Raw genomic sequence first — 23,331 nt, 5'->3', positions numbered from 1 at the left:
CCGGTTCAAATCCACAAGGAAACACATACTCAACAAAACATATGTATTTACATGTATATCTTTAATAAAGATTTGGAATGTTTTGAATTACTGATGAATTAAACATGGAAAAGGCGGACAAGTTTCAGCCAGGCACCTTAAAGCTGTAGTTTACACCTTTAGGCTGTAGTTTACACCTTTAGGTTGTAGTTTACACCTTTAGTATTTAGTGTGTTTAGAGTTAGAGTTGTTAGTGTATAGTATACGGCACCCTGCCACCCTCTGCTGTGTGCTGTCAAGCCCCCAGAACCCAGTGGTTGCATTGAAGCGATATGGACATGCTGGCCATTCATAGGTACTGCAGCTGGGGCCACTGACTGTACACGAACGAGCAAAAACGGTTTCGACCAATGGGCTCGACTCACGAGCTTGCGCACAGGGCTGTGTGACGCAAAACGCGTCGCAGAAGCACCAAATAGGCCCCGCCCATCACATTTCCCAACCCTGAAGAAGGGGTGATTTGGGCCTCATGCGCTGTGTGAGCAACTCAATGCTAGTGGATGGGAGAGGATATCCAGTGCCCTCTCTATTATTTTTAACTCTATGTGTGCAGTGCCCCTAGTGGTTCCCAAAGTGCCCCCCCGAAATACCTGATCTACAAGATCACAACGCATTGCATAACGACGCGTTTCATTTTATTAATGAAAATCTTTTGGTAAAATTAAAAATATCTATTTTTTATTTTTCGAAAATATTTCGAAATAATAATTGCAAAAAAAGTTGGGAAAAAATATATAATAAAAACGTACAACCCATAAAAATGGGTCCCCACCCACAGTTTGGGCAACACTGGTGTAATGGTCCTGTTGTTCTGAGTGTGTAATGTTTCTATTGTTTATATGTAATGTGCATGTGTGTTTGTTTTTATATTGGATTTAGTGTGTGTGTGTGTTATTTGTATTTAGTGCATGTGTGTGTGCGCACGTTTCTTCACTGTGTCCACCAATAGACGATGCCCACAGAGGCCAGTAGACCAATCAGAGAGCTGGTGGCCGAGGAGGGGGCGGAGTTACACAGGTCAGAGTTGCAGCACTTGAAGGTAAAACTGGAGACCTGAAAATTATTTAAAAATAAAAATAAAGGATCAAATATAATATAAAAAGAATATTTTAAATAATATTCAAGTATTACACATGGCCGTCCCTTTGGGATATGAGAACAATATCGCCAGGAAACATGTGTCATTGGGTAATGGGAACGATAAAAAGGATCATCAATGTTTTTTTAACATTAGCTTAAAGTCATTGTTAAAGAGGTGGTGCCATGGTTTTGAACTTTTTCTGTTTTTCATGTGTCTATGAGGTTGATAGAACTTCATACCCCCTGGTGGTGTTTTTATGGTGTTTTATGTCTTCTCTTGACTATTTTGAGTTTCTACCTGGAGGCTGAAACCTTAAGGGTCAAACGTGCCAATAGAAAAACAGCCCTTTAGTGACATAGTAAAAATATACCCTCCCCCTCATTATCATAACACAACAGGTGTGGGCATGAGGAGGAGGAGGGACTAGGACAGGTGGGTGGTGCTAAGGTGGTGGAGGAGGTGCTAAGGTGAGAACCAGGTATACTTAATGAACTGGAGGCGTGTCCACATAAAAACATAATTTTAACAATTTATGTACACTTTTTTGAAAGAAATCTTCCTCCTAGTATAACCATTATACCTGATGATTATGTTTTAGGGGGGAGGGGGGAAATCACTGAAAATCACGGCACCCCGTCTTTAAATAACCAGCAATAGGCTGTCTCACCTCTCTGATACAGAGTGAGACAGGTGTCTTACCTCTCTGATAGAGAGTGAGACAGGTGTCTTACCTCTCTGATAGAGAGTGAGACAGGTGTCTTACCTCTCTGATACAGAGTGAGCAGCCATATTGAAAAGAAAATGGGCCTCTTTCTTACTTGCTCTGTTCCATTTGGTGTAGCACAGTGGTTCTTACAACCTTTTTTTAATTTCAAGGACCCTCATAACTCTGAGAGTGTACAAATGGAACCAAATGGACCCTCACCCATTTGGAAACAGAGCCTTCATTAGTATCATTGGTAACAACCCGTGAGGGAAGTAAGGAAGAGGACCCATTTCTTTCCAACATGGCATAAGTGACTGTTTGTCACTTATGAGCTGCCGTTCCTACAGAACGGCTCTGATGCGCGCCCGAAACCTCGCGAGAATCTCGCGAGATTTCGCGTGGAGCGCTCCCCCTTCCCTTCATAAGTGACAAACGGTGCATGTGTGAGTGCCAGGACAGGACACTGCATGGAGACGATTCGTGAAGAAAAAAAAAAGAGTTTGGAGCGACGAAAATAGTCGAATTAGCTTTACGCTCTAGGCTCCATTCTAGCTGTGGGAGGGGTCTGCAGAATGGAGAACAGGGGCTTCTATGAAAAAAAGTCAACTGCATCAGGTATGCTGGTGACTGATTATAGGCAGATACAATCCACATGTATTTTGGTCTGGATCTCTCCTTTAAAGAACTTAGAAAAATGCATTTTTCTCTGCTTTCTTGTTTTTTTTTCTGCGTTTTTGTCGAGAACAGGAGAGAATAGAACAGGACAGAATAGAACAGGACAGAATAGAACAGGACAGAATAGAACAGGAGAGAATAGAACAGGAGAGAATAGAACAGGACAGAATAGAACAGGACAGAATAGAACAGGATAGAATAGAACAGGACAGAATAGAACAGGACAGAATAGAACAGGATAGAATAGAACAGACAGAATAGAACAGTACAGAATAGAACAGTACAGAATAGAACAGGACAGAATAGAACAGGACAGAATAGAACAGGATAGAATAGAACAGGACAGAATAGAACAGGAGAGAATAGAACAGGAGAGAATAGAACAGGACAGAATAGAACAGGACAGAATAGAACAGGAGAGAATAGAACAGGAGAGAATAGAACAGGACAGGACAGAATAGAACAGGACAGAATAGAACAGGAGAGAATAGAACAGGAGAGAATAGAACAGGACAGAATAGAACAGACAGAATAGAACAGGACAGAATAGAACAGGATAGAATAGAACAGGACAGAATAGAACAGGATAGAATAGAACAGGATAGAATAGAACAGGAGAGAATAGAACAGACAGAATAGAACAGGACAGAATAGAACAGGACAGAATAGAACAGGAGAGAATAGAACAGGAGAGAATAGAACAGGAGAGAATAGAACAGACAGAATAGAACAGGAGAGAATAGAACAGACAGAATAGAACAGGACAGAATAGAACAGACAGAATAGAACAGGATAGAATAGAACAGACAGAATAGAACAGGAGAGAATAGAACAGACAGAATAGAACAGACAGAATAGAACAGACAGAATAGAACAGGATAGAATAGAACAGGACAGAATAGAACAGGAGAGAATAGAACAGACAGAATAGAACAGGAGAGAATAGAACAGACAGAATAGAACAGACAGAATAGAACAGACAGAATAGAACAGGAGAGAATAGAACAGACAGAATAGAACAGGAGAGAATAGAACAGACAGAATAGAACAGACAGAATAGAACAGACAGAATAGAACAGACAGAATAGAACAGGAGAGAATAGAACAGACAGAATAGAACAGACAGAATAGAACAGGAGAGAATAGAACAGACAGAATAGAACAGACAGAATAGAACAGACAGAATAGAACAGACAGAATAGAACAGACAGAATAGAACAGGAGAGAATAGAACAGACAGAATAGAACAGGAGAGAATAGAACAGACAGAATAGAACAGACAGAATAGAACAGGACAGAATAGAACAGACAGAATGCCAGACTTACGTGTGGAAACATCTGAGAGAGTCGACTGTACTCACAGTCTGAATATTTCAGACACTGACGGAACGTCTGACCACCTGGAGAAACAAACAAACAAACAAACAAACATGTTCATATTTATTATCTAATAAAAACTATTTAACACATTGAATGCCAAAAACGGTCCGGACCGTTTTTGAGGGTCCAAACGAGAAGTGCCGAAAACGGTCCGGACCGTTTTTGACCCAATTCTATTTTTATACATGTGGGCCACGTGGGGCGCTAAAACGAAACTTTGACATCACCCAAGCATTTTCTGAGAAGAAGAGGCTGGATCTGGCTCCATGTCAAAAATCCTTCCGGTCGGCGTTTTCAATGTTATCTCCTTGATTAAAAGCTTAATATCTCCATTTCTTTTTAATGTGGTGGAAACGAGCCGTTTTCGATCGGCGATCACGCTGCAATGGAGGGTCGCGTTGGAAATATTATTGTTCCAGGCGTTAGTCGGGACCCTCCGCCGTCTCGCACGCACGCTTTGTTTACATGCATTTCCGCGTCGGGGCTTCTCACAGCACGAATCGTATAACGCAAGTGGATGGAAGAAATGCTGGCACTCAACGTATACTATTTTAATAAACCTCTGGCACCCAATGTGTTAAATATCTCCTCTATCTTTCTTTTAATAAACGTCAAACTAATAATTGATATTATACGGTTTATAGTAGGATCTGAGGGTGGCGCTAGAGGGAAGGTCAAGGGGTCGGTTACAACTAACAGTTTTAACCACAGGCGTCTTACCTCTCTGGTAAAGAGTGAGACAGGCGTCTTACCTCTCTGATACACAGTGAGACAGGCGTCTTACCTCTCTGGTAAAGAGTGAGACAGGCGTCTTACCTCTCTGATACACAGTGAGACAGGTGTCTTACCTCTCTGGTAAAGAGTGAGACAGGCGTCTTACCTCTCTGATAGAGAGTGAGACAGGCGTCTTACCTCTCTGATACAGAGTGAGACAGGCGTCTTACCTCTCTGGTAAAGAGTGAGACAGGCGTCTTACCTCTCTGATAGAGAGTGAGACAGGCGTCTTACCTCTCTGGTAAAGAGTGAGACAGGCGTCTTACCTCTCTGATAGAGAGTGAGACAGGTGTCTTACCTCTCTGGTAAAGAGTGAGAAAGGCGTCTTACCTCTCTGATAGAGAGTGAGACAGGCGTCTTACCTATCTGATAGAGAGTGAGACAGGCGTCTTACCTCTCTGATACAGAGTGAGACAGGTGTCTTACCTCTCTGATACAGAGTGAGACAGGTGTCTTACCTCTCTGATAGAGAGTGAGACAGGCGTCTTACCTCTCTGATACAGAGTGAGACAGGCGTCTTACCTCTCTGATACAGAGTGAGACAGGTGTCTTACCTCTCTGATACAGAGTGAGACAGGTGTCTTACCTCTCTGATAGAGTGAGACAGGCGTCTTACCTCTCTGATACAGAGTGAGACAGGCGTCTTACCTCTCTGATACAGAGTGAGACAGGCGTCTTACCTCTCTGATACAGAGTGAGACAGGCGTCTTACCTCTCTGATACAGAGTGAGACAGGCGTCTTACCTCTCTGATACAGAGTGAGACAGGCGTCTTACCTCTCTGATACAGAGTGAGACAGGCGTCTTACCTCTCTGATACAGAGTGAGACAGGCGTCTTACCTCTCTGATACAGAGTGAGACAGGCGTCTTACCTCTCTGATACAGAGTGAGACAGGTGTCTTACCTCTCTGATACAGAGTGAGACAGGTGTCTTACCTCTCTGATAGAGAGTGAGACAGGTGTCTTACCTCTCTGATAGAGAGTGAGACAGGTGTCTTACCTCTCTGATACAGAGTGAGACAGGCGTCTTACCTCTCTGATACAGAGTGAGACAGGCGTCTTACCTCTCTGATACAGAGTGAGACAGGTGTCTTACCTCTCTGATACAGAGTGAGACAGGTGTCTTACCTCTCTGATACAGAGTGAGACAGGTGTCTTACCTCTCTGATACAGAGTGAGACAGGTGTCTTACCTCTCTGATACAGAGTGAGACAGGTGTCTTACCTCTCTGATAGAGAGTGAGACAGGTGTCTTACCTCTCTGATAGAGTGAGACAGGTGTCTTACCTCTCTGATAGAGAGTGAGACAGGTGTCTTACCTCTCTGATACAGAGTGAGACAGGCGTCTTACCTCTCTGATACAGAGTGAGACAGGCGGCCAACCTCTCCGATAGAGAGTGAGACAGGCGTCTCACCTCTTTGATACACAGTGAGACAGGCGTCTTACCTCTCTGATACACAGTGTGAAACAGGCGTCTTACCTCTCTGATAGAGAGTGAGACAGGCGTCTTACCTCTCTGGTAAAGAGTGAGACAGGTGTCTTACCTCTCTGATACAGAGTGAGACAGGTGTCTTACCTCTCTGGTAAAGAGTGAGACAGGCGTCGTCATAGCTACACTCTCGTTGTTTGGTACAGCTGCCGGTGTAATCCTTACAGCTGAAACAACGGATAGCTGAGCCTGTAAAACACACACAGAGTACACAATATGAATACACACTACTACATGTATCTTTATCACACACACACACACACACACACACACACACACACACACACACACACACACACACACACACACACACACACACACACACACACACACACACACACACACACACACACACACACACACACACACACACACACAACTTTAAAAACTCAAAAAGCATCAAATACAGATTATAGGAATCCAGACAGGAGGACAAATAGCTGAGGTTAAAAAAACTTGGGAGTTTAACAAAGCTCATGAGTTTAACAAAGCTCATGAGTTTAACAAAGCTCATGAGTTTAACAAAGCTCATGAGTTTAACAAAGCTCATGAGTTTAACAAAGCTCATGAGCTTAACAAAGCTCATGAGTTTAACAAAGCTCATGAGTTTAATAAAGCTCATGAGTTTAACAAAGCTCATGAGTTGGACAAAGCTTCATTTCTCCATGAAGGCAGGAGGTTTTAAAAAGGCCAGAGAAAACAGTTTGGAGTCTGAGATGATTCTGATTCTACCACTAATAGTAATAGTAATAGTAATAATAGTGAATGGTATTAAAGTGTATTGATAAAACAAACGTACCCAGTAGTAATAATAGTGAATGGTATTAAAGTGTATTGATAAAACAAACGTACCCAGTCCCATCAGAGCACAGAAGAACAGTAAGCAGAACCCCAGGGAGCACTTCATTTTCACCTCAGCACGACACGGGAGCACACACTGTAGACCGAGAGAGAGAGAGAGAGAGAGAGAGAGAGAGAGAGAGAGAGAGAGAGAGAGAGAGAGAGAGAGAGAGAGAGAGAGAGAGAGAGAAAGAAATGTATTGTTATTCAGTCTAAACAGATCTGCTCTACCATCAAGCATATATAGCATCTATATTTTAGCGTCTATATTCTGGGGCAAACATTAGCCCCCCAAAAATGTCAGATCTGCCATTTTTGGGGGCAATCGTGGATTTTTTTTTTCAAATCTTTGAATATATATAATATATGTGTTAAAGCATTTAACTCCAATCTGTGCTTCTGGGGGTCCCTGGAACAACATATTTTGAGATGGGGGTCCACGGCCAAATACATACAGTTTTGGGGTCCTTGACATGGAAAGGTTGCACCACTGATGTAGCAAACATACCGTTAGGATTTAGAATACATGTTTAGATGTATTTGGCCACAGACCCCCGTCTCAAAATGTCAGAAGCAAAGATTTGAGTTGGCTTTAAAATTATATAATTTATATTCACAGATTTGCACAAATATTCAAGATTTTTTCTAAAATAGCAGATCTACAAGCTTGTAGATCTGCTATTTTTGAATACCCAAAGGAATCTTAAAATGACACAGATGCGTTCCCGGTCTTAATGGATTAAGCTGCTTGATTCAGTATTTACATATTTGATATTCATTTTATCAGACACGCCCCCTTCCTATACAAACCCATTGTAACTTCAAACTCCATTTTAACCATCCATTAGATTCATTGAAGAAACCTGCTCCTTGGTTCTGGTGACTCATATTGTCCTTCTAATGCATGAGGGGGCGTTTTTCATTAAAAAAAATTGAAATAAATGAAAAAAGTAATTAAAAACACAGCCCCCTCACGTATTACAACATCAGTCACCAAAACCAAGTCTACGAGATCTACGAGCTTGTAGATCTGCTATTTTATTTTTAAATCGTGAAAATCTGTGAAAATCTTTGAATATATATGTTTTTCAAAGTGAACATTTTTAACTCAAATCTTTGCTTCTGGGGGGAATCTACAAATGTCTTTGTAGATTTGAGTTAAAACAAATATTAAAAAAAAAACATATTCAAAGATTTGCACAAATGTTCAAGATATTAAAAAGATAGCTGTTCTACAAGCTTGTAGATCTGCTATTTTTGAATGATTCATTTTAAAGTGAAATACCCCTTTAAACGCATAGCGTTGCTGATGAACCCAACAGAGAGAGTTACTCACCCAGGAGACAGAGAGACCAGAGCTGATGTGAACTCTACCGCTGTGAGACTGGACACTGCTGACCGCCCAGACACTGACCCTGATGCTCTCTCTGTGTGTGTGTGTGTGTGTGTGTGTGTGTGTGTGTGTGTGTGTGTGTGTGTGTGTGTGTGTGTGTGTGAGAGAGACACAAAGAGATGTCTTTGATAACACAAGTGATTCTGGGTCAGCTGTTAGGATTTCAGTTTTCTCAAGAGTTGAAGGAAGTTAATTAACTCGTTCACTGCCAGAATAAATGAAACAAATAAATCATCCACTGCCAGCGATTTTTAGATTTTCTTACCGTTTCAAAATAGCATGTCTCGCCAAAAATACACAGTAAAACACAGGAGGCCATTTCCCACATACCAGGAAGTGTTAAATATCTGATCTGACAGTTAAAGGTGATATTCTTTTTTTTGTTACTGCTGTTAAACCTCTATATGAATGAAACATCTGGATGATTTGAGGATCCCTGTTAGCTGTTGTTGTCACAGCGGTATTTCTGGGCTGAACATAAGTTAATAATGTTCAGCCCACTTTACTGATTTGAATTTGAAGTTTGCTTTTTTTTTCTTTAAAAAAAAAGTAAGTAAGTAAAGTACTTAGTTACTTTGTTAGTCTTCCTGGAACATAAAAACACAATTGCAAAACGAAAACATTTGATAAAGCCCTGGGTTAAACATCAGGGCCCCCAGATGTGAAGGTCAGTGTATGGTGGTGATGTGACCGTGGTTGACCCATGGTGTCACCAGCACATGAGAGGAGAGAGAGAGAGAGAGAGAGAGAGGACAGCTCTCTGATAAGAAGGGTTGTCCCAGACTCTGGTCCTTTTTATCTCTGTACTTACTGAGCAGGGCTCATCGCCATGCTGGCTTGTGGCGGACATTTTGTTTGTCAAAATTCAATTTTTGCCACGGACATGACAAAATGAGCGGGCAATAATATGACCAGAAACACATCAAGAGATAGCCCTGAATGACCATTACAGGTCTGTAACTCTGAGCGTACAAATGGAACCAAATGGCGGTGGTGTAAAAATTACTCATCATGCAGAATGTCCCGTTTTACAAAGTTTTCAAATGTATAAAATGCATAATAATCTTTTGAAAATAGCAGATCGAAAATGGCATAAAAAATGGCAGATCTACAAGCTCACAACACGTCGCATTGTGAGCTTGTAGATCTGCCATTTTCAGATGGCCAAAAAAATAGGCCTGAAGTGGTTTTGTAATAATAATCTACAATGTAACTAATATCTTTCAAATAATTGTAGTTTTATAAAAGTATATTATTTGCCTCTGAGATGTAGTGGAGTAGAAGTAAAAGTACTGAACATTGGAAATACTCCAGTAAAGTAAAAACACTTGAGTACAGCACTTGAGTACATGTATACATCACTGCCAAATGGACTCGTAAGGGTCCATGTGGTTCCATGTGTACACTCTCAGAGTCATGGGGCGACCTTGCAAATAAAACGTTTGAGAACCAAACGGACTGATAAGGACTCAAGTGTTGTGTCGTAGTAAATCAGTGTCATAGATATTCTGAAGAGAACCTGGAGACTTGACATTCAGTAATTGCGTCTTATGATCAAAATAAGAACATTATAACATTATAATAAAGATTTGCCACGGACAACGCCAAGTCTTTTGCCACGGACACATTTGTGGGTCTACAGCACCTGTTTCAGATGCTGTCAATGCACTGAATGAGATATTATCACGTTTAATCAGACTATTGATTGGTCTAAGTAGGTGATATACTGACCTACCAACGGGGCTCACTAGGTGTTTTGTATAAAGCAGGGGTCTTCAACAGGGGGTCCGGGACCCCTAGGGGGTCCTCAAGAGTTACTACAGGGGGTCCGCCAAATCTTTGTGTGATAGGAACTTATTTTTTACATGAACAACTTCAACCCTAGAATCCCTGTTCTGAGGGGAACATTCGCCGAAAATAGCCGATCTACAAGCTCACAACGCCTCGCAGCGCGAGGCGTTGTGAGCTTGGTAGATCGGCTATTTTCGGGCCAAGAGGTTTGGTGTAGAGGGGGGAAAAGAGCAGACCAAGTATAGAGCCGATGGTCAAGTTTACTAAATATCGACGGTTAAATGTCTGAAAATACAGTCTATGAAGCTATCTATGAAATCTATGAAGAATTTTAATCTGCAACACAATGTTATACAATATGTAGTGGGGGGGGTCCCTGCTTCATCTCTCTCTCTCAGCTAAGGGGTCCTTGGTCTGAAAACGTTGAAGGCCCCTGGTATAAAGTATAGTTTTGGAGACATATTGATAAACCCCTGACTGGAAGTATGTTTTGATGCCAATACTCTTTTTGTTGCACTTTTCCCCTTCCCGTACAATAGTGATCACAGGCCTTTTTCACTGGTACTTAACACCTGGAACGCATCTATGTCACTTTAGATGTCTTTGGGCTATTCAAAAATAGCAGATCTACAAGCTCATAGCGCGGCACTCGCTATGAGCAAAATGGAAGAAAAAAAAATCATGAACAAAAAAAATCTTGAAAAAAATGTTTAGATTTATTTTCAAAAAACTGTTAGGATTTAGATTTTTTTAAAGAATGGCCTCAGGTCTCTTAACACATTGCGTGCCAATCGCGTAGTTCTACGCGAACCTAAATAATTCCGCAGCGTGCCAGTCGCGTAGATCTAGATCTTTTTTTTTCCCCTCGCAGTGACACATTTCATTGTAGCACACCGGAAACGGAAATGAATGTCAATCGAAGATTTTCCGAGTGCCGTGCTACGAGCTTGTAGATCTGCTATTTTTTGAAAAATCGTGAAAATGTGTCCAAATCTGTGAATACATATTGTTATAAAGCGAACATTTTTAACACAAATCTTTGCTTCTGGGGGTCCCTGGAACAAAACATTTTGAGATGGGAGTGGCCTCAGGTCTCTTAACTCAGGACATCTGGGCGGTGGAGGTGGTTCTTCTTCTTCTCTCCCATCACTGGTTAAATGTCCAGGACCTCAGGCCACCCAGATGTGAACGTCATGGCATGGTGCTGCTGGTGGCCGTGGCTGAACCCGGGGGGGGGGGGGGGGGGTGTCACCCGTCAGATGAGACCAGAGGACACCAGAAGAGGAGGAGAGGAGAGGAGAGGAGAGGAGGGGAGAGGAGAGGAGAGGAGAGGAGGGGAGAGGAGAGGAGAGACAAAGAGCTTCTGTCCCGTCAACAAAGAGCTCAGCGCTCACAGAACAAAACACACCCACGTCACACACCCTGCTCTGTCACTGGGTGTCCCTGAGCAACCCCACCCCCCCCCCCCCCCCACCCAACAATGACCTGTCTGTCTGTCTGTCTGTCTGTCTGTCTGTCTGTCTGTCTGTAGGTCTGTCTGTCTGTCTGTCTGTCTGTCTGTCTGTCTGTAGGTCTGTCTGTCTGTCTGTCTGTCTGTCACAATTACACATTTAAGTTTGACGATTAATTGTCACTCAAATAATTGCGATTAACGATTTAATTGTGTGTTTGGCCGTTGTTGAACACTGGAACATTATGAAGCCTTTTAGGATTCATAATCATAAATTGCACAGGGCAAAAATAACTGAAATATGAAAAGAAATTATTGACATTTTATAAAATTTTATGCAGGTAAAAGAAAAAGCATAAATAGCATAGAACACCTACAAGCTTACTATGCGTTAATCTCTCAAGAACAGATTCTGCTCTGCGTTGGAATCTGTCGTGAAGGTTTGTCATAACGTGTGCGCACTGTGTGGGCGTGGGCGTGCCTTCAGATCAGGAAGCAGGCTGCGCTTTACCCAATCAAATGTAGTGGGCGGGATTTACGTGTCCGCTGATCCTTCCCTACTCGAAACAAGCCGAAACTAATTTAACAATAGCGTCCGCGGAGCAGACAAAACCACAGAAAGATATTCACATTTTAACTTGCTCTTTCATCATAGAAACAAGTGGGCTTATAACCAAAACGATCCATGTTCTCTGGGAGAAGTGGTGTTAGTGTTCCGTGTAGAAATATTTGGCCCCGATTCATAAAGGGATTTACGACCATATTTTGTACCTACCGGCATTTAGGACAAATCCTACACCTGCAGTCGGATTCATAAAAGTTTTTTGGTCTGTGTTTTGTGCGTCAGGTGCGCACGTTCTCAGGTCAGCCCTGAGGCTGTCTTACCAGGGCTGAAATGTGCGTATGTCTTTAGAATGCTTTATTCTTCATGCCAAAATCAATTACAACAGTGGCAAACCTCAAATAAAATATATATATGCCCAACATTTGTCAACACATATATATAAAAAATAAAAAAATAAATGTCAAACTATATATTGCTTGTAGCCTACAGTATGCATCATATAGACATGATGTAGATTCCACCGCTTTTTATTTATTTTCTAGGCTATCAGTTGCATTTAGAGTTGAATTATTAGGTCCCCGTCCCTCAGTGTGTTTGCCAGAGGGCCATCTCAGCCAAAGTGTCATGTAATAATGAAAATAGGCTATGATGCCTTAATGAAACTGCGGAGGGACTGACGCACCTCTGTCCGTGCTGCAGTATTAATTTGTAGGCTAATAGTCTACTGTAGGCTACTCTACTGTATTTTGATCACATGAACACCACACACAACAGATCTAATATTCCCCATTCCGACGTAGGACAGTGATATATTAATCAAAAATGCACTAATTTAATCAATAAGTAATCAATAAGCTCTGGTCCATAATCGGATAGCAGCGTTCCACTTGTATGCTGGATTTCATCATCTTTTTACCTTGGTAAAAGTCCGCAATGTTCATTAGAAAAGGCTTATATATATCCTTTCCACGTTTTATTAGCCTTTTATTTGGTAATGGGGTTAAACCTTGTAAACTTATTTATTCTCATTACACATGAGAGCATTTATTACGTGATCCGCTTCCAGACAGAACAGTAAGTTGTCAAGGCGATGCGAAGCCGCATCTGTTATCTTTAGACGAGGCGGAGTTGAACTTCAAACTTTCATCAGCGTTGCCAGATGTTGTGAGAGAAATAAGCAACCAGGTCTAGGAAAACAAGCCCAAAAGAAGCAACTGGCACTTAGGCCATTATAAGCACTTTAATTAAACCGTTGTGAGCTTGTAGATCTGCTATATTTAAAAGAAATCTTGTAATAAAATGTGCAATATTTGGAAGATTTTTTAAACATTCTAACAACACAAATCTGCCTCCAGCTGGCACAAAACATTTCAGATGGGGCTTATAGGGATAAATTAGCCTACATATTAACTTGGGGGTCCATGTCATAAAAATATTTGAGAACCACCGGTTAAAACAATTGAACAATTGTGAAGCACGCCCAAATAACCAACTACACTTTAGAAACAAGCCCAAAAAACCGCGGTCCCCACAGCTACCAATATTTACAAGCAACTTTACAGAAAAATAAGCCCAAATTCGCTTATAATAAGCGGACATGGCAACGCTGTTTAGCACGGTTCAGCACGGTGACGTTAAAGTTGGATGCTGTTGGACGCAGCCTTCCAGAGTAATCATCACACCTGGTCATACGCACTGGTTGTACGCACGTCTCTGTGATATACGAACCCCTTTGGGAATTGCACGTCCGTTTGTGACTACCAAAATACGACCGGCCTTTACGAACTTTATTTACCCCATATTTACGACCCTCGTATGAAAACATAGTCGCACCACCGGAAGTGGAGCGTGAAGGCAGACTAAAACCCCGGTTTCCTTTGCGCACGTGTGCTGCGTCGCCATTGTCCCAGAGCCAATGTGAGATAGTACAAACAGCAGAGGGCGCTGTTTTTCATTCTCATTTGCTCTGGGTTCCCAGATTGACTATGCGTCACAAAGTGACCATGATAACAATGTTAATGTTCAATGTTCAATGCCAAAAACACAACGCCATCTTTAATCACTATTATTTGTGTGACAGTGAATGGTAAAGTCAAACGTCACGATCATGATGACAGCTCTAAACCTGGCTGATCTCCTACCTGGACGTTTCACAATAAAAGGTTGAACACTTTTAAACTTGATTTTCCAACAGACAGAAGCCCAGTGAATAGCAGGGGTGGAAAAAGTACTCAAATGTGTTATTTAAGTACAAGTATCAATACTGCAACATAGACATACTCTGTTACAAGTAAAAGTCTGGAATTAGTTTTTGGTATCAAAATGTACTTAAAACTAAAAGTACCAAAAGTAGAAAGTACTCTTTATGCAGAATGTCTCATTTCACACATTTTTAAATGTATACATATTTTTTTTAAATAGCAGATCTACAATTGTCTACATTGTGAGCTTGTAGATCTGCTATTTTCAAATGGCCGAAATGTATATATTAGACCCTCCAGAAAAATGCGATTATGCGATCGCATACTTTACCGCATAATCAGCAAAATGGCGCATAATTATGCGGGGGTAACGTTTTTTTTTAAATGGCCGCATCGCATCGCATAATATGCACTTCGCATAATATGCGCATCGCATAATATGCACATCGCATCGCATATTTCCGCATATTTTGCAACTTCCCGCAATTTCACCACATAAAATTGCTGGAGGGTCTAATATATGGCTGAAGTGGTTACTGTAGGTGTTGTGATAATAATCTAAATCTGCAAAGTAACTAGTAGCTAAAGTTCTCAAATAATGTAAAAGTATAATATTTGCCTCTGAGATGTAGCGGAGTAGAAGTAAAAGTACAGAAAATTTGAAATAGCCCAGTAAAGTAAAAAAATACCTCAAAATGGTACTTGAGTAAATGTACTTAGTTATTTTACACCACGGAGGCACGGAGACAGAAGCCCAGTGAATAGTTCTGGTTTATTTTTTTGCCCAAAACAAATCCAACCAATCACACATCAGATATCAACACAAACACACTGTGTATAAAGACCAATCAGAACAAAGCGTGGAAAGAGGAAGTGATGCCCCGATTGGTTCATTTAAAGACAGGAAACAGCAAGTGATCAGGCGGTTCATTAAAGACGCCTTACCTTCTAAAGTCAAAAGAAAAGAAAGAAAATCAGACCGTCTCCAAAATGTAAATTATTCATTTATATAATCATCAGCTTATTATACTGTCTGTCTGTCTGTCTGTCTGCCTGTCTGTGTCCTACAGAGACAAAACTGTCTGTCTGTTTGTGTCCTACAGATAGAGACAACACTGCCTGTCTGTCTGTCTGTCTGTCTGTCCTTTAGAGCATTGGTTCTCAAAGTAGGGTCCGGGGACCCCCAGGGGTCCTTGAGGGAGTTCCAGGGGGTCCCCAGCTAAATGATGGATAGTTAAGAACCAAATGGACCCTTACGGGTCTGTAACTCTGAGTGTACACATGGAACCCATGTGTACACTCTCAGAGTTAAATTAACATTGATTCAACAATATAAATCGGGGTCCCAAAGATATAAATGTCATTAAATGGGGTCCGTAACCTAATGCATGTCAAACTGGGGGTCCTTGAAATTAAAATGTTTGAGAATCACTGCTAGAGCCATAAAAATCTTCTCTTATGGGGGTCCCTGGCTTATCTGCTTTAGAGATCCCACTGTCTGTCTGTCTGTCTGTCTGTGTCCTACAGACAGAGTGGTGAGACAGAAGTGAGGACTGTGTGTCTTTCTGAACTGTCCACAGCCCTCCTCTAAGACAGAGCGAGCGGACACAAATGGTACCTCATGATAATGAGCATCATTAGTGAGGACCAGTTACATGAACGTAGGTTTAAAATGGGTGAAGTGCTCCTTTAATTCTGTCCGTGCTCATAGCGAGGCACTCGCTGCTGCGCTAACGAGCCTGTAGATCTGCTACTTTTGAATAGCCAAATATATCTTAAAAATTACAGATGCGTTCCCGGTCTTAATGGATTAATTAACTCTTAAAGAACTCTGTCTAAGTGACGTTTCAATGGGCGTGAATGTTAACATGAAACAAAGAGAAACGCTTTGCACACTGTTGAGCTCCAGTTCAGCAAAAACCTTCATTTTGTATTTTGCACCCGAGTCCAAACTGTGATGTTTGGAGCTTTGCCATCTTCATCAGAGTCTGATGAAGATGGCAAAGCTCCAAACATCTCAGTAACACTCTGTGTGCAATAAAAAACACAACAATAAAGAATTGGGGCCAAACAGTGTACAAGTGTTTCTTTTTGAGTGGTGCCAGCCACTCCTACACTTGACCGTGTGTGTGGGTCCGTCCGTCCGTCCGTCCGTGCAAGAATGCAACCAGTTACACTAATTCAAAGGCACCACTCTCTTCACACTGGGTGTGATTTTTGTTTGACTTTTGACTGTTTTGTTTTGTTCGCTCAGCACCTTCACGACGTGGGGTTTGGATGGTCCTTCCTTCCTCCTCGTCATGTAAACCTAACAAACATGTTCATAAAACCAGGTCAGTAATAGTTGCTTACAAAAGGACAGAGTGAACCGACAGAAGTTACGTAAATCGCCGCAGTCGGGCAGAAAACGTATATGTATCTCCATATTTCAATTATTATTATATATATATATATATATATATATATATATATATATATATATATATATATATATATATATTTATATATATATATATTGAAAATCAGTGCCCTAGTTCATCATACTACAGTGTCACAAAAGAAGCAAAACATTGTCAGCTTATCGGTCTGCTATTTTTTGATAATTGTTTTTGTTTGAATCCTAAAAATGAATAGTTTTAGACATAGAAGGTTTTCTCCTGACAGAGACAATAGGACATTTTGGGGGCGGTGCCTGCAGACACCCAGAATTTCATTTTTCTTTTTTAACACAAAATAAACAAACAAACAAAAACAAAAACAAATGGACGGCAAAGACAAACGGACGTCCTCTTTCAAACCCCACTCCGGAACGTTCCCGTTGGCGACGTGGTTTTCGTTTTAAAATCAAAACGAGTTCAATTCCGGCGTTTCTTTTCAGACGCGTTAAAAAACGATTGATCATAAACATAAAAAAAGAAGCTCGTCGCTCGTCTTATTTATACGTGGTTGTGCAGAGTGCCGGGTTTGTAGATCTGCAATTTTTTGGCGCAGGAAAACGCCAGACGGGGGATTGGCAATGATTGAACTGGGAGGAACATTAACGATGATAAATAGTTGTTTCAAACAAAAATACAATAAAAATACTATATACTGTATATCACTTTGTGGGGTCTGGTGACAACTAGCCTCACGAGACAAATGTCTGACTCACACGATGTTCAAATGTTTCCGCCGAACCACCGAAATGCGACAAAATGACAGCGGATGTCAGGACATCCCCGCCCCCCCCCCCCCCCAACACTTCCGTTTTGTATTTGAAATCACGCAAATGTGTCCTACTGTAAAACTAATTATCAAAGCATACCGTATCTAGGTTGCTGCTTAGCATAACTGGTAATTCATAAAAGTTCTTTTTAAATATATTTTAATACAAAATGATGTTTTTTTTATGAAAAGGAAAACAACAAAACAAACGACGGCTTTGCGTTCGTGACCTTGAGGGCCAGAAAAAGGTTTGGGAACCGTTGTTGTAACAAAACCTGCCAACGCTTCAGAGGGTCTGTAACTCCGCCTCCTCCAGAGTCTGTAAGTCCGCCTCCTCAAGAGTATGTAACTCCGCCTCCTCCAGAGTCTGTAACTCCGCCTCCTCAAGGTCACGAACGCAAAGCCGTCGTTTGTTTTGTCGTTTTCCTTTTCATAAAAAAAAACATCATTTTGTATTAAAATATATTTAAAATGAACTTTTATGAATTACCAGTTACGCTAAGCAGCAACCTAGATACGGTATGCTTTGATAATTAGTTTTACAGTAGGACACATTTGCGTGATTTCAAATACAAAACGGAAGTGTTGGCAGGTTTTGTTACAACAACGGTTCCCAAACCTTTTTCTGGATGGAGGGCCCCTCTTGAAGAATCTCCAAAGCTTTCGGGGCCCACCCACCTGACCACTAGTGGTCAGGTGGTGCATTTTGAGAGCATGTTTATTTTAACGATCTATCAATCAATCGTTTGTGTTCCGGCCTGGATCAATGGAACTAACGTAGTAAATGTTAAGTTCCCATCAGTATCATCATGAAAACTCATTGTTCAAGGTTTAAAAAAAAAACATTACTTATATATGTATACAAATGTTTTGATATTAATAATATAACATCAGTACAATTGTCAAGTGTTTTGCCAATTATTTGGGGGCCCACTTAGTTGCAACATCCTCACAGCCCACCATCGGGCCCCGGGGCCACAGGTTGGGAGTCGTGTTGTGTGAAGGCCGATTTATGATCGGAGCGTCACGCAACACATCGCGTCGAACAACGTCAAAACGGAAAAATATGCATCGCGGAGTACGTCCGCCGACGGTGTGGCGTAGCTCTGGTCAAACGAAAATGTCAGTCGCTTCATAAAATGCAGCGTTCTCTGATTGGTTGGGAAGCCCAGGGTAAGTTCTGTTACCGTGGGCTAGCTTTTTGCACGAGACCACGCCCACGTTCGCTGTCAGAGACAGTGTTCAGTATGAACACTGTCGCTGACAGTATGAACGTTGTCGCTGACAGTATGAACACTGTCGCTGACAGTATGAACACTGTCGCTGACAGTATGAACGTTGTCGCTGACAGTGTGAACGCTCAAAACTCAGAACGTTGAGAGACGCGTAGCGCTACGCGTAGGAAATTGGCCTTAACAGTTGTGTAAAAGTTGCGCAAGAGATGTGCGATGCTGCGTTCACACTGGCAGCTACAAAAGATACAAAGCTTACAAAGACACACACTGTATCCGTCACAGAGTCCCTGTTGAAGTGTTGATCAACACGCTTGTTGACGTCATCGACTCCGATTAGCGAGAGAAATACAAAGGAAAATATAAAGTCTGGGGTTACAAAGCACTCGGAACAGAACTGGCTGATATTCGTTTTCCCGCCCATTACAAGCAGGAATTGTTTGAACAGAGAAGGTGAGTGGTAATGGTTTTGTAGCTTTGTAGCTGCAGTTGAAGCTCAACTTGGATTGTAGATTTTGTAGATTTTTGTAGCAGCTACAGGCGTCGGGCGTTGCTTTGCTTCTCGCTGGCTTCCATTGAGAATGAACGGTAGCCTGTAGCTTCGTAGCTGGCAGTGTGAACGCGGTATAAGAGTCATCCGGCTGCAGAGGCTTAAGCTGACATCTAACAACACACCACTTCCTGTCAGGGGGGTGGAGGGGGGGGGAGTTCAGGAGGGTCAGAGGTCAGGGTTGAACCCGGGGCAGCCCCCCGCCCCGCCCTGCATGGCGGCCATGTTGATCCCTCTCAGCTCTCCGTCTTCGCCTCCCGAGTCATCAGAGTCGTCGTCGTTAAACGGAGACACCTCACTGGCTGATCCCTGCTGTGGGAGGGGCCAGACGACATGAAATAAGGGTCAGTGAAAAAGACGTGGCATCGCCGGGCACCAGAACAGTGGTGCACGCAGGAAGCAAGGCTATTTAACACATTGAGTGCCAAAAACGGTCCGGACCGTTTTTCATAATCCAAACGAGGTGTGCCTTTAAAAAAAAAAAACATTTTCTTTTCCTTCACAGCACCAGGAGATATCATTTTTCGAAGATTTAGACTTTAATCCACTTCCTGGTTAACTTATGACTTCAAAAGCCTGTATCTCGGGATTCTCGGCTCCTGTGTACTTTTTTTTTTACGATGTATTTTTGACTATTTTTGACTATTTTCAACTGGCTGCAACTATGGAACGGATTACTGAATGTTTAAAAGTTTTTTCCCCCGATTGTACGAGACCCCTGTGTGTGTAATGAGGGGATCACCGTGAGGACGGTGATCACTGAAAATATTTTGTGACTACTTGAAAAAGGTTCAAAAATGGTTAAAAATCCAGGCACTGACTGTACCCTGTTTTAAAAAAAACCTTTCACTCAACGTGTTAAGTTCAGAATTAGTTTAGTTTAGTTACAAATTGTTGTTTTTTGTCTCCGCCAGGCCAGAGGCGTGGCCCAGACAATGTTTTCACCCCTGTCCGTCCCGTCTGTGAGCAGCTAATCTCCGGCACCGTTGGGACTGATCGGCTTGAAACTCCCTGGAGGCCAGAGCAGAACCTCCGGCCCTAAATCTTTCACATGGGCTTGTCATAGCGCCACCAGGAGGCCGATTTCTTTGCAAAACTGATGTTTTGACGTTACTCCTACACATGTTATCCAAACTTCACGCGAATCGGAACACACTATCTCTATAGACATGTGATCACTCCATCCTGATTAGCTATGATTGGCTTCCTAAATCAGCAGCAGTGTCCCGTAACCCGTTTTGAACAAAATGCCTCAAATCATGAACACAGCTCCCGCTTGCTGTGGAACTTTGCATACACACACACACACACACACACACACACACACACACACACACACACACACAGTAGGCGTGCAAACAACTGCATCATTCAGTAGTATAGTAATGATAACTGTGTCATTCAGTAGTATAGTAATGATAACTGTATCATTCTTATTGCTTTATCAACTGCATCATTCAGTAGTATAGTAATGATAACTGTGTCATTCAGTAGTATAGTAATGATAACTGCATCATTCAGTAGTATAGTAATGATAACTGCATCATTCAGTAGTATAGTAATGATAACTGTATCATTCTTATTGCTTTATCAACTGCATCATTCAGTAGTATAGTAATGATAACTGTGTCATTCAGTAGTATAGTAATGATAACTGTATCATTCTTATTGCTTTATCAACTGCATCATTCAGTAGTATAGTAATGATAACTGTGTCATTCAGTAGTATAGTAATGATAACTGCATCATTCAGTAGTATAGTAATGATAACTGTATCATTCTTATTGCTTTATCAACTGCATCATTCAGTAGTATAGTAATGATAACTGTGTCATTCTTATTGCTTTATCAACTGCATCATTCAGTAGTATAGTAATGATAACTGTGTCATTCTTATTGCTTTATCAACTGCATCATTCAGTAGTATAGTAATGATAACTGTGTCATTCTTATTGCTTTATCAACTGCATCATTCAGTAGTATAGTAATGATAACTGTGTCATTCTTATTGCTTTATCAACTGCATCATTCAGTAGTATAGTAATGATAACTGTATCATTCTTATTGCTTTATCAACTGTATCATTCAGTAGTTTAGTAATGATAACTGTCATTCTCATTGCTTTATCAACTGCATCATTCAGTAGTTTAGTAATGATAACTGTGTCATTCAGTAGTATAGTAATGATAACTGCATCATTCAGTAGTATAGTAATGATAACATGTATCATTCAGTAGTATAGTAATGATAACATGTATCATTCAGTAGTATAGTAATGATAACTGCATCATTCTTACCGTTCTAACCAGTGATTCTCTGAATGGAGGACACACCATGTGGAAACGTGGAATGGCCACCTGGAATACCTCCTCCTTATTGGCTGAAACAACAACAATAACAACAGTAATAATACCTCCTCCTTATTGGCTGAAACAACACACATAATAATACCTCCTCCTAATTGGCTGAAACAACAACAACAACAACAGTAATAATACCTCCTCCTTATTGGCTGAAACAACACACATAATAATACCTCCTCCTTATTGGCTGAAACAACAACAATACCTTGTCTATGGAAGGTATAATGTCCCTCCATATATTCTGACGTTGTGGAGAAGGTGGTACAGCTGCTGTACTCATGAACCTTCCCTGGAGTCATGACTGGAAACTCACCTACGCACGCACACGCACACACACACACACACACACACACACACACACACACACACACACAATTATATGCATGTCCCACAATCATCAAAACATGTGAAAGAATCTGGAATTCTTTAGACATTTTTCAACACAAATCTTAGTTTCTGGGGGTCCTTGACATGAACAGGAGATAAGACTCCTGTGGCCAGGAGTCTTAGTGGCAAGGCTTACTTATTAAATAAACACAGATTTACAGGATGTTTGAGCTCAGCAACAGTTCGGTTTGATTTGAACTTTGAGTCCGTCAATAGTACAACAGCTGTATGTTTCTATATCAGTGGTTCTCAAACTTTTTCATGTCAAGGACCCCAAAATATATATATGTATTTGGCCACGGACCCCCATCTCAAAATATGTTGTTCCAGGGACCCCCCAGAAGCAATGATTTGAGTTATGAATATATTATATTAAAAATATATATATTCAAAGATTTGCACAAATGTTCAAATTTTTGGGCGGTGAAACCGCCCCTATATGTGAGGTTTGGATATTTGCACACCAAATCCTGCGCTGTGATTGGCCACCAGTGTACCCCCCTAACCCTGCAACGTGATTGGCCAATCACAGTCTATTCAGGACTGTGATTGGCTAGGGAAACATGACACATGTGCATAGCCCTATAAATAGGACTATGCACTTAAAAAAAAACACATTTATTGTTTTTTTTAAGTGAATCACACATCACCGCCCACTTCACACTGGGTGTGATTTTTTTTTTAAATAGCAGATCTACAGGCTCATAGCGCGGCACTCGGCAATGCTGGGCCCTTGGTTTTAACCAATGAGACGGCGGTATACTCACCGACAACGCCAGGTCCTCGTACTTCCTCTACTTTTCCGTTAGCGTTGGTGATTCTCCAGTAACGGCTGTCCAGCTGACATGTTGCCTCTGGGGACGCACTGCTACTCATCTCTATTCTGTTCATTACACATTCATTATTATGTTAATTCATTCATTAATGCACTGCTACTCATCTCTATTCTGTTCATTACATATTCATTATTATGTTAATCTATTCATTAATGCACTGCTACTCATCTCTATTCTGTTCATTACACATTCATTATTATGTTAATCTATTCATTAATGCACTGCTACTCATCTCTATTCTGTTCATTACACATTCATTATTATGTTAATTCATTCATTAATGCACTGCTACTCATCTCTATTCTGTTCATTACATATTCATTATTATGTTAATTCATTCATTAATGCACTGCTACTCATCTCTATTCTGTTCAT

The 23,331-nt window shown here is 41.2% G+C and overlaps 2 protein-coding genes and 1 long non-coding RNA gene across 8 annotated transcripts in view; all 3 read right to left on the bottom strand.

Annotated features, from left to right (window-relative positions):
• Window positions 1-133: 133 nt before the first annotated feature.
• On the bottom strand, window positions 134-8,428 carry cd59a (CD59 molecule (CD59 blood group) a). The gene is made up of 5 exons (XM_080422863.1): window positions 8,321-8,428; window positions 6,997-7,081; window positions 6,232-6,333; window positions 3,828-3,901; window positions 134-1,092 (listed from the first exon to the last, which is right to left on the bottom strand). The coding sequence occupies exons 2-5, from the start codon at window positions 7,049-7,051 to the stop codon at window positions 970-972; spliced, it is 354 nt and encodes a 117-aa protein (XP_080278989.1). The 5' UTR covers window positions 7,052-7,081; window positions 8,321-8,428; the 3' UTR covers window positions 134-969.
• Window positions 8,429-15,137: 6,709 nt separating this feature from the next.
• On the bottom strand, window positions 15,138-16,363 carry LOC308080670. The gene is made up of 2 exons (XR_013932721.1): window positions 15,496-16,363; window positions 15,138-15,413 (listed from the first exon to the last, which is right to left on the bottom strand). It is a non-coding gene; the product is annotated as an uncharacterized lncRNA (long non-coding RNA).
• A 50-nt stretch (window positions 16,364-16,413) lies between these two features.
• Window positions 16,414-23,331, bottom strand: part of fbxo3 (F-box protein 3) — a gene marked incomplete at its 5' end in the record, with an annotated part of 27,621 nt that continues 20,703 nt past the window's right edge. For 2 of the 6 annotated variants that reach the window (XM_080423096.1, XM_080423094.1), the window contains 4 exons: window positions 16,414-19,682; window positions 21,668-21,750; window positions 21,939-22,046; window positions 22,888-23,003. In XM_080423096.1, coding sequence (XP_080279222.1) covers window positions 19,539-19,682; window positions 21,668-21,750; window positions 21,939-22,046; window positions 22,888-23,003 — 451 coding nt within the window. In that variant the 3' untranslated portion in view covers window positions 16,414-19,538. Of the gene's footprint in view, window positions 19,683-21,667; window positions 21,907-21,938; window positions 22,047-22,887; window positions 23,004-23,331 lie in introns of those variants that run through there. The other 4 variants (XR_013932769.1, XM_080423095.1, XM_080423097.1 and 1 more) reach the window with 4 other exon arrangements.

The sequence above is a fragment of the Gymnoscopelus braueri genome (assembly GCF_963280865.1).
Source record: "Gymnoscopelus braueri genome assembly, chromosome: 24".
NCBI classification, from domain to species: domain Eukaryota; kingdom Metazoa; phylum Chordata; class Actinopteri; order Myctophiformes; family Myctophidae; genus Gymnoscopelus; species Gymnoscopelus braueri.
This window is presented reverse-complemented; position numbering and strand designations above follow the sequence as displayed.

Excerpts from the sequence above, each read along its gene's own strand:
- cd59a (XM_080422863.1), bottom strand. The coding sequence starts at position 7,051 with ATGAAGTGCTCCCTGGGGTTCTGCTTACTGTTCTTCTGTGCTCTGATG. Across the intron at positions 6,334-6,996 it reads CTGTGCTCTGATGGGACTGG|GCTCAGCTATCCGTTGTTTC; the intron begins GTACGTTTGTTT and ends TGTGTTTTACAG. Across the intron at positions 1,093-3,827 it reads TCTCTCAGATGTTTCCACAC|GTCTCCAGTTTTACCTTCAA; the intron begins GTAAGTCTGGCA and ends AATAATTTTCAG.